This window comes from Diplotaxodon limnothrissa, linkage group LG18 (assembly GCF_057381915.1).
Source record: "Diplotaxodon limnothrissa isolate DT_005_m linkage group LG18, D_limnothrissa_male_GT1.1, whole genome shotgun sequence".
Classification (NCBI taxonomy): Eukaryota; Metazoa; Chordata; class Actinopteri; order Cichliformes; family Cichlidae; genus Diplotaxodon; species Diplotaxodon limnothrissa.
The window spans coordinates 12,001,588-12,015,780 of NC_140613.1; the positions used below are offsets into that span (position 1 = coordinate 12,001,588).

The window sequence follows — 14,193 nt, forward strand, 5'->3', positions numbered from 1 at the left end:
TGAGGGGGTGAATTTTAGTGCATTTTGTTTGTCAATTTTTACCAGCTTTCTGAGACAGCCAAAGTGCTTCCAAATGTCAGCTCTGTACTGCAGTATCAATATGATTAGCTCACCCGTGCCACATCTCTTCCTCTCATGTTATCCAAATCAATATCAGCAAGTTCTTGTCCCAGGATTCCTGACGTTAAAGCTGATTCTGTAGTTGTTGTTTCCGTGCCTGTAACTGACTGGGAAAAAGCCTTGAAAGGGTCATACTGAACATGAAGTGCTTCCAAAGACATTTTTAGACAGGCCAGGAACTAGAGGGGAAGACCACAGACTGTATATTAAAGAGAGAGGATATTATAAACATGTCTTAAATATCTTATGTTATCTCAAAAGAGCACATCACTCTGAGTGCAGACCCCTTGTTGTGAGTTTCCAGAAGTAGAATAGGAACCACTCCCAGTTTGAATTTCAGAGACAGACACCTTCTCTGTTTTTAGGATTGGGCTTCAGACTTTCTTTCTTGATCTTTAACCACCCCATGTTTATGCCCCTATAACCTTGGGATGAATGAACTACCTTCATGTTTCTGCCTGAGCGTTTCCCACTTGGGCAAGACCAGGCTGGCTATTCCGAGTGTTTAGGTATCAAGGTGATTCATCACCTTAACCATTAAACTTTGTTCAATAGTTGTTGAAGGCGATGAAAGCATTTCTAAATATCAAATGACTGATTATGTGATTGCATTTTTGTAAGTCCAGTTTTTGCCAAGTTACCTTCAGCAATTAAATTCATCAGTTTGGTCAGGAAAGGTTATTTCTGAGTGAAGAATAGCTGTGAAAAGAAACATTTTCTTTTTTATTCTAAAGTAGTGACAACTACACGTTGCTAAGCCACAAGGAGTAAAATGAAGGCCAGTCGTCATTTCAGAGATACACAAACACTCGGTGCTAGTGTTTGGAGAATCTTTAGTCTCATCCACAGCGAAGTTTGTGGATGAGACCAAAGATATGGAGCACATATGGAGCCAGGTGGCCGAACCTGCTGTCCATTCACGGCTGGCCAGAACAGGCTTTTAGACACATCTCCCTCCACAATGCAGCACCCGATCAGCACAAATGCGCCAAAAGCATACATGACAAAGGAGTGCGAACCACCCGACAATTAGCTAATTGAAAATGATCACAGGCTGGTAAAAGACAAAGTGGGCTTTTTATGCTCGATTGAAGCCCGCTTCAAATGTGGACAGTGGACACACATGAACGCTCATGCAAAAGCTTGCTTCTGCAGTGCTCTTTTTTTTTTTTTCTGTAGCGGATACCCGAGCTGATGCCGAGTCTTCAGTTTTTAATTAGACAGTGGACAAAGCCTTTGATCTGACCTCTTTAATGTTCCCTCCTTGTTAATCAGTGTGATCCTACAAGCCTCTCACTAGCCTCGTGGTGCATACTCGCAGCAGTTCACTCCTGACAGCGTGCCCTCTCTTTTGCTTCGCCAGGTGAAGTGTGACCAGTATTGGCCATCGCGTGGAACAGAGACCTATGGGATGATCCAGGTTACCATGTTGGACACTGTAGAGTTGGCAACGTACAGCGTCCGTACTTTCGCCCTCTACAAGGTAGAGTAGCCTTTTTCATTTGCAGTCTAAATGCAATTCCTCATTTTTCTGCAGACAGTTAAAGGCTATTATACATGAATAATTTTTCCATTATTGTAATTGTTTTTGTAACTTCCAACATTCATCTCTTCTTCTTTTAAGAAGCACTTTTTTCTCTCAATTTGATTCGTATACTTCAGTGCAGTGATGATGTGACTAATGGTTTGTCCTTTATTTCTCCTCTTCCATTTCTTTTTTCCATCACTTGGTTATAATTTCTAACATTATTATAATTCCTAATTAAATGCAAGTCTCTGGCTGGAACAATTAATTGGTTTCAATCAGAAATGGTGACAATGCCAAGAAACCCCTTCAGAGAAACCGCTGGGGCTAAGTTCCAAAATTATACACGTTATCTACACCTACACTTGCAGCATGATCACAGGCCTAAAAGTAGAGCGCTCTATGTACTGCTATCAAAGTTATGCGTTAACTTGAGACCTTAAAATAGTTAATCACATGTGCTTTTCAGACTTTACTGCAGATTTTACGTGAACGATGAAGAATGATGAATCGCATGAAAAAAACAGCATGACCTTTACTTATTAAAGATGAAAATGTCTTACTTTAAAGGAGCCAGTTACACTTTACCATGCCAGGATCTCCCACTAGGCTTCCTGTTTTATTGACTAAACTGATTCACCCACAGAATGGCTCCAGTGAAAAGAGGGAGGTGAGACAGTTCCAGTTCATGGCCTGGCCAGACCACGGGGTGCCCGAGTATCCCACACCGATCCTGGCCTTCCTTCGGCGGGTAAAAGCCTGCAATCCTCCAGATGCAGGGCCCATGGTGGTCCACTGCAGGTGGGAACATGAAGAAACAAGCTGTGTTTTTAGTAGTGCATTAATCAAACAGAATAATAGATACATACTAAAAACTGAAATACCATTAAAATATATTTAATGGAAGTAACAACTTGTAACAACAGGAGTTATGAATCTGCTCTGTAAAGGACATCATTTGCAACAGAGATGATAAAATGTTGTTCTTGTGGACACTGATATTAATTTGCTGATGGTATTATTATAGAGTAATGATATATTAATTTGCCCCAGTAATTTGTTACTGTTAGCAGGTGTAAAACAACTAACCCCGGATGATAAGATGCTGAGTGTTCAGCTGTCAAGTGTAGAGAGAACATTAAAGAACCGGGAATCTTACTATACTCTACAGTCCTCCTGATTGCATGTTTGTTTTTTGTGTTAATGATGTCTTTCCACCGCATGATGATCGTCTGTACAAACAGGAAAACATATTAATTTTTCCGTTTCTCTCCATCAGTGCGGGCGTGGGCAGGACTGGCTGCTTCATTGTGATTGATGCCATGCTGGAGCGCATGAAGCACGAGAAATCTGTAGACATATACGGCCATGTGACGTGCATGCGTGCCCAGAGGAACTATATGGTCCAGACTGAGGACCAGTACATCTTTATTCATGAAGCCCTACTGGAGGCCGCTACCTGCGGCAACACCGAGGTGCCAGCCCGCAACCTTTACGCCCACATCCAGAAACTCACCCAGCCCGCACCTGGAGAGACGGTCACCGCTATGGAGCTGGAGTTCAAGGTGATTGACGCACACACATCAAATAAATTTCTTTCATAATTACATAAGCATATTTAACTGTAATCAAGAGTGTGTAAAAGTCAATGGATTGCTGCACAGGAAGTGGTAATAAATAACAAAAGTTACAAAATAAAGTTACCATTCTCCTTGTTTTTCCTCACATTAACGAAACCTGTTTGCTCTGCTACTTTTATGGTGGAATCTTGTCAAAGGTGCAACAGATTGCAGCTGCAAAATCCGTGTCGGTGTCACAAATAATTAATTCACCCAATCGGCCACTGCACAAGTATTCTTTTTGGGGTTTTTTGTGTTTTTGAATCAGTGACATCAGCGCTGAGACATCACAGCCGTTTGCACGGCAGCATCACTGCATACAGACCAACACATGTTTCAGGGACAAATGTACAAGAACAAGCACACATAAACACCAACACGTGAGCACACATACACATGGAGAGTTACAAAATGACTGACACTCGCACATACACACAGCTGGTGCTCAAGGTCGCAGTCACACGCGCACACCTTCTGTCAATAGCCATTGACTGTGATGTTATTACGCACTCTCCTCCCAGCGCGGCTCTGCCATTAGCCCTCTTATGACCATGATCCATTCTGTTTGAAGTGATAATAGCATCTACACTCCTGCCAACAACAGAGAATGAAAGAGTGAGAGAATGATTGTGGCGTACGTGGGGGCCACAGCCTCCATGCCCACACAGTCTGGCCACATCGCACACGCACGTGCACAAATTCTCCTGGAGTACGATAACTGGGCATACACGCTCCTGTGCTGTCCATCTGTGCTCTGTCCACTGCCAGCACTGAGCATGTCACGCCTACAGTCCTTCAAGCAAGCTCTGGGACGCTATGGGAGACAGTCTACTGCAGACAGCAGATTTCTGAATCAGACCATCTCTAGTTAGGAGTAAACTTTTGAGTGGACCTGTTGTGCTTTTTCCTTAAAGTGGTTAATGCTCATAGTAAATGTGGCGAGTTGTGCTTCAGACTCCTGTAAACAGTTTTCTTTTTAACTCTTGGTACTCTGTAATGTCAAAGAGAGCAGATATCCCTATTATGATCATCTTAAACACATAATTCTGGCTGCGAGCAATGTAACCCTGCCCACCTGCTCTTTAAACCTTTTACTTGGTAGGGGTATCCAATCAAAAGAAACTATGGATAGAGAGGCATCCTTGTTTATTTACTTGACTGATTTTTTTTCTCCCTATCTCTTTCCCTGCCTGTTTTCTTCCCACCGTTTCTTAAACAGAGACTGGCCAACTCCAAAGCCCACACGTCACGCTTTATCAGCGCCAACTTGCCCTGCAACAAGTTCAAGAACCGCCTGGTGAACATCATGCCTTTCGAATCCACGCGTGTCTGCCTGCAGCCCATCCGAGGTGTCGAGGGCTCAGACTATATCAACGCCAGCTGCATCGATGGCTACAGGTCAGTGAAGGACTTCGTCTTCGAGATCTGAGCAGCTGTGAATTTAAATAGCTGATCTTGCGCTTGCTGTAAAAGGCGAGTGTGGCGTTATTGTGTTTTTCTGGCAACAAATCCAAACCAGCTAAGCACCACTCATCCACTAACTTCACTACAAATACTGCAGTGTCTTTGACTCACATTTCCAAGCCTGTTTGTTCCTACTGCAAAAGAAAATTGTATTAAAACAAAATGTAAGCCTTGTTTCAAACATTACTTTAAGGAAAACTTACAGGATTAAGTGGAGAATTTATGGAGTAATTTGTTCAGATACTGTTGGTATCCCCAAATACAAACAGCACCAAGTAATAGAAGAGTTTCCCACGCTGTCTTTGAAGTGTCCTTATGAGTGTTTCCCAAAATTCACCACCATCATCTGCACATCACCATCCCTGTTTATTGTCTGTAGACAGGCTGTGTGTAGGCTTTCACTGCTTGTTCATATTGCTAGTTTGGACAGCCCTGTATGGGTTAGGCATATTAGGGCCACTTAGAATATTGGGGTGTCACACGGTGTGCCACCAACCTTCTGTCTGTGTGTGTGAGAGGGGAGGGGGTGACGATGGGAAATCGTGAGGGACATACAGAGTGACACAATAGGAATGGCAGAAATTATATATGCTGGAATAAATAACAAGTTAATCAACTTATTGTAGGGTGTCTTCCTCTCTCTTGTGCCCCCCCTCGGCCCCCCTTGTTGGCGCCCCTGCCTGTATGTGGGATTGGCTCTAAATAAACTACAATTTGAATGCTAATCGTAATTAAGAGACATTTCAAAGGTTGATGTGTTTTTAACAGTTTTTAAACAAAAACAAATTATGTAATGCATTAAAAAAATGAACTGTATCAGGCTTCGGCAACAGATGCAAAACTAGTGCAATTAAGAAATTGTTGGTTTTGTTTCTGTCAGTGGATTCATAAACATTAAGAGAGTACAAAATAACACCAGGCAAACCATTTGTGGTTGTTTGAGGGTGTTCACATCTAATTTGTGGTAACAGTAAAAGGCTTTTAGACCCTTTTTATACACAGGGTCAGACTGAAGGCAGAAAATGAAGATGAATGCTGTACAGAGCTGGCAGAGCATCACCAGGGAAGTGTCTGCCAATGTTAATGAGTACTAGAACTCAGGCAGACATTGATAGAGCGGGAATTGCAAGCAAATATTAAATACAATAATTACTTTTTTGTTAACCTTTCTAGTTAGCCTCTGTCTCCTGACTTGGAAGTTTTCATTCATTCCTGTATGTAAACACTCTTTTGCAGCCATGCTCCAATTCAGTGTCCTGGAGTCCCGGCTTAAAACAGCAAAGCAATGCATCGCTATGCTGATACTTTTCTGACTATACTGCATGTAGCAGGCCTGCAGCCTTCTTTCTCTTTTTTTTGGCATCACTGATTGTTACAGGTGTAAAGAATACCATAGGAAGGCACAATGGAGTGGATAAAACGTATGGGAGGGGATTGGAAGATGAGGCAGCAGTGGGCAGTTTCAGCTGTAAGAATTACTCCCGGCTATGTCAATGTGACTTTCATTCAGTAAGCCACTGCTGCCTTTATACTGAGGCTTCTGCTGCTGTCCCCGTGAGCTCTGTGAGTCCAAATTGCTTCCTAGAGGAAGGAAGATGAAAAGGTGCCTCTCTGTTTTATATCTATACAAGCATGGGCAGAGATGGCTCCTCTATGGTGGAAGTAAAGCGGATAGAGTCAGGTAGCATGAAATGTCATTTAGTCCATATGGGGGCCGTGACCGAGACAACACCTCAACTCCCACCTCCCAAATCCCCCTCCCCCACCCCCATCTTCAGTCCTGTTATTAATGAGAAGGTGCTCCACAGAGGCAGACCCTCCATTGTTGCTGTGTAAATGGCATAATTGCAGCAAGAGAGTATCGTAATGAAGTGCGATTTCTAAAACCCTCCCTGCCTTTTTCTTCTCTCTCTTCTATTTCCCCCGCCCGTCTCTGTCTTTTTCCTTCTTTATTTTTACCCCTTTCTATCTGTGTCTCTCTCTGCTCTCCTCCCTAATCTGTCTCCTTTGCACTTTTTCCCCCCTCTCCCTGTCTCTCTCTATCTCCTCCCACCCTTTTCTCCCACTCGCCATCTTAATTTTTCCATCCAAACACCATGGCAGAGACAGACATCCGGGTGGGGACCTGTTGTGTGCACCAGCGGCACTGTGTAATTAAGCTGCTTTTAAACGCGGGCATAAATAAAAACTAAACAGGGGCCTCCAGTGCCCTTCACCCCAGCGCCTTCAAGAAAAGCCAATAATATGCTAAGCTAATGAGAGGCGAGCCATTGATTCCAGCTATGCTATCAGGGGCGCAAGCCCTGGATATGCTCCGATGCGGGCTGGAGTTTTAGCATTGTAATGAGGTTGAAATGAAACATGTCCTGAAGCACTGCAGTCATGTGGGATGATGCAGAGAGTGCTTTGTGCTGTTTGGCTGTGCACTCATTGGGACACTGCAGCGAAGTTGTTATTGTGTGATACACTTTGAATTGTTTTTGTTTTGGTTAGGGGCCATTTTATGGGAGGGTTAGAGGGGTCCACCCTATCAATTTCAATTTTAGTATTCATCCCCTGCTTAGCTCTGCTTTTTCTTTGCTTCCCTTTCTTCCTCTGCTGCTCTCAAATCCCCCTTTCCTGCTTTCTCATTTTCTTCCTTTTCCTCTCCCCCTGCCTCCTCTCTTCTGTTCTCTTCCCTCCACCCTCCTCGTCCTCGGCAGCGAGTCCTACATTGCACTCTGATGACCAGCTGGAGAGAGCAGCGTTCGCTCTTTCATCTCATCTCAACATCCTCTCAGTACTTTGCACATCTCTGCTGTATAGTTTGCGCTTTCTTCCCCCCGTTTTCATCTTTTTAATTTGATTCCTCACTCTTTTCGCCTCCCCCTCTCTGTATGTCATCTCTTCTCCCCCAATCTGTTGTTTCTGTGTTTGTGTGAGCGAGGCCCAGAGTACATTCTAATCTCCCAGTTCCACATTAGCGCTTTGCCTGCAGCACCTTCATTAGCTGTTCAGCCATGACTCAGCGTGCGTGCGTGTGTCTGCATGTGAATATACTTGCAGAACTTTTGCACCCAAAAATGCCTACACCTGAATGCCAGTTTGCATGTGTTGCAAACATGTGAGAGTGTGTGCGCACATGCATTCTTCTGCTTGGGTTTGTGTGTTGGATTACTCAGAGACTGCTCTCTGTTGATCGGCGCTCTGCTGCCATCTGCTGTTTGACAAAACAAACTGCTCAGCTGGACCAAAGTCACGTAGGACACCAGCACAGCTCTGGCACCTCAGTGGATGAGCTCATCTCTCGTTTTGTGAGCATATCAAGTGCTGCCTCTCTCTCTCTCTAAGTCTGTGTTTCAAAGAGGAAAGAGGGGGTCAGAGGATCTACAGGCTTGGATTACTCAAGAATGAGGATAGCTGCCATCAATTATTTACCATGTACAGTAAATATGCAGGAAATGTCTTGTTGACATTGTCACACTTTCAGCATATACAAAGCCTGCAAACAGGATCTGAAATACCCAGCTAAACAGCTTCAAGCTGCTTTTGTTTACCTTTACTAAATATCACATTGTGTATATACTGTAAATGTGTATATACTGTAAATGTCATGCAAATGTGTTGGGTTTTTGTTTTTCTGCCCTTTAAGTTTTATTTCAATAAGTTCATGTCTGAGTATTCAAGGACTTTGTAAGACGTAATTTTCTGGAAGCACAGTGGGAATAATTCCTTTGCTAACCACTCTGCAGCCACAGCTCTTCTTTAATCATTTAATCCTTTCTGGTTATTGCTTTGGGAGGTGCTTCTTAATGCCATTTGTAAAAGCACCATAAAATTTATAATTATTATGTGTGATCTTTACTTTTCGCCTCCTCTGTGTGAATTTGCATCTTCAGACAGCAGAAAGCCTACCTGGCCACCCAGGGCCCGCTGGCTGAAACCACTGAAGACTTCTGGAGGATGCTGTGGGAGCACAACTCCACCATTGTTGTCATGCTCACCAAGCTACGAGAGATGGGACGGGTAAGACGCGAGCGCAGACTAAAAATGAGATGACAGTGTCTATACGTGGGCTAGTTTCTTCTTTCAAGGGTTGAACTCCAAATTGTCTAACGCCGTCACTACTTTTGAGACTTAGATTTTAGTTTTAGGATGCGCATCCTCTCTCTGAATTAATATGCCTGCGAAGTATAGACTGTAAAGCTGCACTCGGGGAACACTTAGCGTAACACAAAGGCTGGATACGGGGGCAAACCGCAAGTCAGGCTCCATCATGGCATACCGCTCGTTAGCCGCCCCCTCAAAGAGGTACTGTTAGACTGTTTTGGAGGTTTTTTTGTTTCTTAACCTTTAAACAGTGCGAAGTTGGTTCTTTTCAGTTGTAATGACAAGTTAAAATAACCAAGTGTTGGCTCCAAATTTTAAGGGTACAGCATAAAAATCATATTGTCTAAACTTCACTTTCAGCGAAATGGCAAATAAATCTCTCAGATCATCAGTCACATTCCTTACAGGGAAAGAAATGGGACACTCATCTTGGCAGCAATTTGATTAAATCCATAATATCTTACTGTGAGCTGTTCTGTGATTATGCAGGTGATTCTGACAGCACTCAACTGCATTTTACAGCTTTTATCACCCTCTCAGCCGTAATCACAGCTGATGAAAAAAGCTCTCATTCAAATCATCGCTGTAGTTAAGAACACAAACAAATTATGTAAATATTTTGCCACCTAAGATGAATCAGGTAATATTTCAGAACCACAGATTAGTCTATCAGGATTTTCTTTTGTAAGCAGAGCCGTTCTCATGACTCCAAATGATTAATGACGTACAGTAACCCGTCCTAAAAACATACCAATAACAAATCGGAGCAGTCATTTTTCCCCTAATGGAGAAAGGTTGTTTAAATTTAAGAGCTGAAAGTTTCTTCCTTCTCTTTTTCTCTTGTAGGAGAAGTGTCATCAGTACTGGCCAGCAGAGCGGTCAGCCAGGTACCAGTACTTTGTGGTGGATCCGATGGCTGAGTACAACATGCCTCAGTACATCCTCAGAGAGTTCAAAGTCACAGATGCCAGGGTGAGTTCACTCTGTGTGTGTGAAACGCTGCATATGTGCCCACGTGTGTGTGTGGACTCGAATATGTCTACGTACATGTCTTCAAGGCAGTGGAGGTGGGGAGGTTCATTGGCATTTTCCACAAATACAGCCGTCCAACCAAAAATCCATCTTAATTTTAGGTTTTCATCCGAACGCTGACATTCACGCTAAGTGTTAAGAATTATACCGACTGTAATTTCAAGGTAGAGATGATCAGAACGCGCTCTGTGTTATTTTTCCTGACAGGCTGACATCAAGTGAATGCGCCATCAAACATTTTCACCCGGATTTAGCATCAGCGTGCTTGTGCTATGAATCGTACGCGTTTTTTGTGCTTCTAGATGTGAGCGTGTGTTGTATGTGCGCGTGCACGCCGGTGCATGTGTGTTTCACGATCGCTGTGAAAATACATGAAAAGCATAGCCTTCAATCCCTGAGGGCCAGTACTGCAACTCCCTGTGATGCAGTAGTTTCAATGAGCTATAAATATACTTTACTGTCATCTGAAGGCTCCCAGCACAGCAACACTCTAATCCCACATCCACTCTTTCTTTTATATGGGTGTGTGTGTGTGTGTATAAATATATGTTCCTCTCTGCAGTTTGCAGACCTGAATATTTGTCTATATGTATGTTTTCGCTTTGTGGGCCACATTTTATGGTCCCTTCTGCAATCCTGTATAAACAAAGGTTGAACAAATTATATGTTTAGAAATGCGCTCATTTACTCCGCATAATTCTGACACTACGCTGCCACAAATCTGTCACTGTGATCCAGGTGGTCAGCTTTATTCATACTGCGTCTGAGGTAGATATTTGATGATCAGATGGCTGCAGTGACAGCCAACAGGATACTCTTAAACCTCAACATGAAACCCTCTGCTGGGTTGTTGTTTATTTTTCCCCCCTTTTGAGTTCAAAGCACAGCGAGATCTGTGAAGCGCACACTCCAGAGTACAGCAGAGAGCTATCGGGTCTCTCTTTTAAATGAAACTTCTCTCTGAAGCTCCATATCTGCTCCCCCCTCAGGATGGCCAGTCCAGAACAATCCGCCAGTTCCAGTTCACCGACTGGCCAGAGCAAGGAGTGCCAAAAACTGGAGAAGGCTTCATAGATTTCATTGGACAAGTGCACAAAACCAAGGAGCAGTTTGGACAGGACGGACCAATCACTGTACACTGCAGGTGAGGAGAACGACTGTGCTTTGGACTCTGCTCCCACCACGACTTAAATTTCAGAATATTTAGAGAGCAGGTGTAGTAATACTGTCTGTGTGTGTGTGTTTGCTAGTGCCGGGGTGGGCAGGACCGGAGTCTTCATCACCCTCAGCATCGTGCTAGAGAGGATGAGGTACGAAGGTGTGGTTGACCTCTTCCAGACAGTAAAGACGCTTCGCACCCAGCGGCCCGCCATGGTGCAGACAGAGGTAAGGGCGATGTACTGATCAGGCGATTGTTCCCGCAGTGACAGGACGGCGTTTGAAAGTCAGCGTTGTATATTTCTCTGATTTAAACTCTGTGCAGTCTGAAGTGTCCCTTTTCATTTTGGTGCCATAAAAGCAAAGACTTACTGACAAATCCTTCCTTAATCAAAAAAAAAAGGTTGTTGGGAGGAGGGGAGGGGGGTAAGAAATCCCACAGCAAATTCAACTAATGCTATCAAAGCAGCCCTGCGTCAGATTCTCTTCAAGTGAAGAAATCGTAAATACGTTACATAACAAAGGATATTAGAGGGAAAAAGACATGATGTGAATTCAAATGAGTTCATAAACCTTTTAAGGTTTATGATATAAAAATGTCTTTTTAAGATATAAAAAGAAAAGGAAAAACATTGTAGCGCCTCTAGTGTAAATACTGAAAAGTACTACAGCTAGTTTTGAGAAAACCTCTGGCCTGCTTTTTAAAGCTTTGTTTACAAGAAACCTTAATAAATGCAGATTACAAGAAATGCTGCTTTAAACCAAGTTAATGAATATTTTGTTGGCTGGACGAGACCAGTCATTATATTTAACAGCAGGAAGTTCGATGACAACTTTCTCACCGTCTTCTTCCTTCTTCTCCACAGGACCAGTACCAGCTGTGCTACAGGGCAGCACTGGAGTACCTGGGGAGCTTTGACCACTATGCAACGTAACCACTCCCACCGAGCACCTTCCCCGGTCAGACCTCTCAGGAGTGTGCCAAGTGTCCCATCTCAGCCGCCATCCAATCACTTGATCCCCCCCCAGTCCCCGCCCCCACCCCGCTACAAACCCTGTCCCCTCGCAGCTACCGGAGGGGCGGAGAAAGGGATGAGCTTGCTGACCCGTTGACGGTTTTTATCCATCACAGAGATACACGCCGAGTTAACCAACCACCTGAGATTTTTTTGCTTTAAAATAATAAAACATTACAGTGACTATTGACAACTATGACAACTCTTGTACAGACCCGACGGCGCAGACTGGCAGCTTGTCTCTCTGCTCCGCCGAAGCCAATCCTCCCTGATTGTCAAAGGCTACTGGTAGCACAAAGAGAGCATTTTCATTTTTTTGTTGTTGTTGTTTTTATTGTGTTTTTATGATTCATTTTGTCAAACGTTATTGTTTAATATACATTTTTTGGGGGTTGTTTTTAATAATCGTTTTAATATCATGCATTTCTTCTGTCTTAAACTGCCCAGCAGCCTCGGGTATGCATTATTTTCATAATCATTTATAGGGTACTTTAGCAGAGGGGACATGTGTTTTTAACATGTTCCTAGGTACTAATACAGGAGGACCACTGTTCTCTGAGCTGCTCTCAGATGTTTTTTTTGTCACATCACATTGTTGTTTTTATCATTTTATGTGTCATAAACATTGTTTTTGGTCTTACTCAGTTCAATAGCTCAAATTTTGCCTTTTCACTTGCCGTTTCAAGTGTACGGAAAAAAAAATCAACTGAGAAAATTGATTTCAGAGCACAGACTTGCTGTAGTTGTCTTGTAAACGTGGTAGCTAGCTAAAAACACAAGTGAAATATCTAACAAGAGACTAAATCAGAGTTGTACAGAAATGGAAAGCACATTATTTGTACGGTTTTTGGGTTGTTGTTTTTTTTTTTTTTTTTTTTCCTGTTTTGTTTTGGGTTGTTTTGGGGGTTTTTTCATCAGAAGCCTATGGCATTGAGGCCTTCATACTCCACTGAGGAGAACTTACCTGAGGAAAGACAGACTTTTATACCCAAAGGGTAGGCGACAGAATATAAACTTCCGCTCTCTGAACATAGATGCTCTTCAAGTCCCTCCCATCTCCTCACTCACCATTAACCTCGGTTTGCTGGAGTGGAACCACGCAGACCAGACGGGAGCGGAAGTGGTTCATATGGGCTGAGGAGCAGAGCCATCAGCGTTGGTACCTGTACAGAATCAACCATTCCTACCAGAGGGAAAAAGACTCAGCCCTTTGGACTGATATTATTTTATACAGAAATAGAACTCTATATATATATATATATATATATATATATATATATATATATATATATATATATATATATATATATATATATATATATATATATATATATATATATATATATTATGATTGATTATATATATGTACAATTACACATAGATATATACACAGCTTCAAAAGTATATTGTTAAAAAGGATAAATTCTGCTGATCTACCTAGAGACACCGCAGAGAGCCTGCTGTCCTAGCGTGTGTATTAATGGAAACACCCGTTGTATCTACTGTACTACCATAGTAACTTTGACAGCCGGTTGTTCGCCCGAATGAGGAAAAACAGCACAAAACCCCCCCACGCACACCCCGACCCCATCGAATGGACGACTCCTCACTCGCCACGGGCATCGCACCGCTCAAGCACACAGCTTCTCCCACACAAACTGCAGGAGGGGAGCTTCAGATCCACAAAGATCCTAAGTGTGGTGGTGGTGGGAGGAATGGGAGGGAGTGGGGTGGGGGGACTTGAAAACGCTGGCAAAAAAAACAAATGTTCATTTTTACCTTGTGAATGCTTAGTGCTGTAGGGGTTCGATCTGTTGTACACAGTCTGTTTTCTATTTGTTGATAAAGAACTGGAATTTCAAAAGAAACTGTTGATGATAAAAAAAACAAAACCATTGATGTTAATAAAGTTACATAATTGGGTTTTTGTACAAAGACTGGCCTGTGATCCTTTGTTTCTTACTAAAAGTGAAAAGTTTACATCTTACAAGATGCTCTTTACCTCGCGCTCAAAGAGACACCTGTGACCGTGCCTGCTTATCGCCCACTGAGCATGTGGTCGCTCACAACTGTTTTGTGATGCATGGCTGCTATAGTTGCAGTTAATTGAGTTTCCTTTGTGTTGAGGTATTTCTAAAAGTGTGTTTGTGGAGTGGTGGGGAGAGTCTCT

General features: G+C 43.0%; 1 protein-coding gene across 5 annotated transcripts in view; it reads left to right on the forward strand.

Annotated features, from left to right (window-relative positions):
• Window positions 1–13,253, forward strand: part of LOC146613161 (receptor-type tyrosine-protein phosphatase F) — a 172,017-nt gene extending 158,764 nt beyond the window's left edge. For all 5 annotated transcript variants that reach the window (XM_085377198.1, XM_085377197.1, XM_085377199.1 and 2 more), the window contains 9 exons: window positions 1,484–1,603; window positions 2,292–2,446; window positions 2,925–3,210; window positions 4,484–4,662; window positions 8,607–8,733; window positions 9,664–9,789; window positions 10,839–10,993; window positions 11,100–11,235; window positions 11,874–13,253. In XM_085377198.1, the coding sequence (XP_085233324.1) occupies window positions 1,484–1,603; window positions 2,292–2,446; window positions 2,925–3,210; window positions 4,484–4,662; window positions 8,607–8,733; window positions 9,664–9,789; window positions 10,839–10,993; window positions 11,100–11,235; window positions 11,874–11,942 (1,353 nt within the window). In that variant the 3' untranslated portion in view covers window positions 11,943–13,253. The remainder of the gene's footprint in view (window positions 1–1,483; window positions 1,604–2,291; window positions 2,447–2,924; window positions 3,211–4,483; window positions 4,663–8,606; window positions 8,734–9,663; window positions 9,790–10,838; window positions 10,994–11,099; window positions 11,236–11,873) is intronic.
• The last annotated feature ends 940 nt before the right edge of the window (window positions 13,254–14,193 follow it).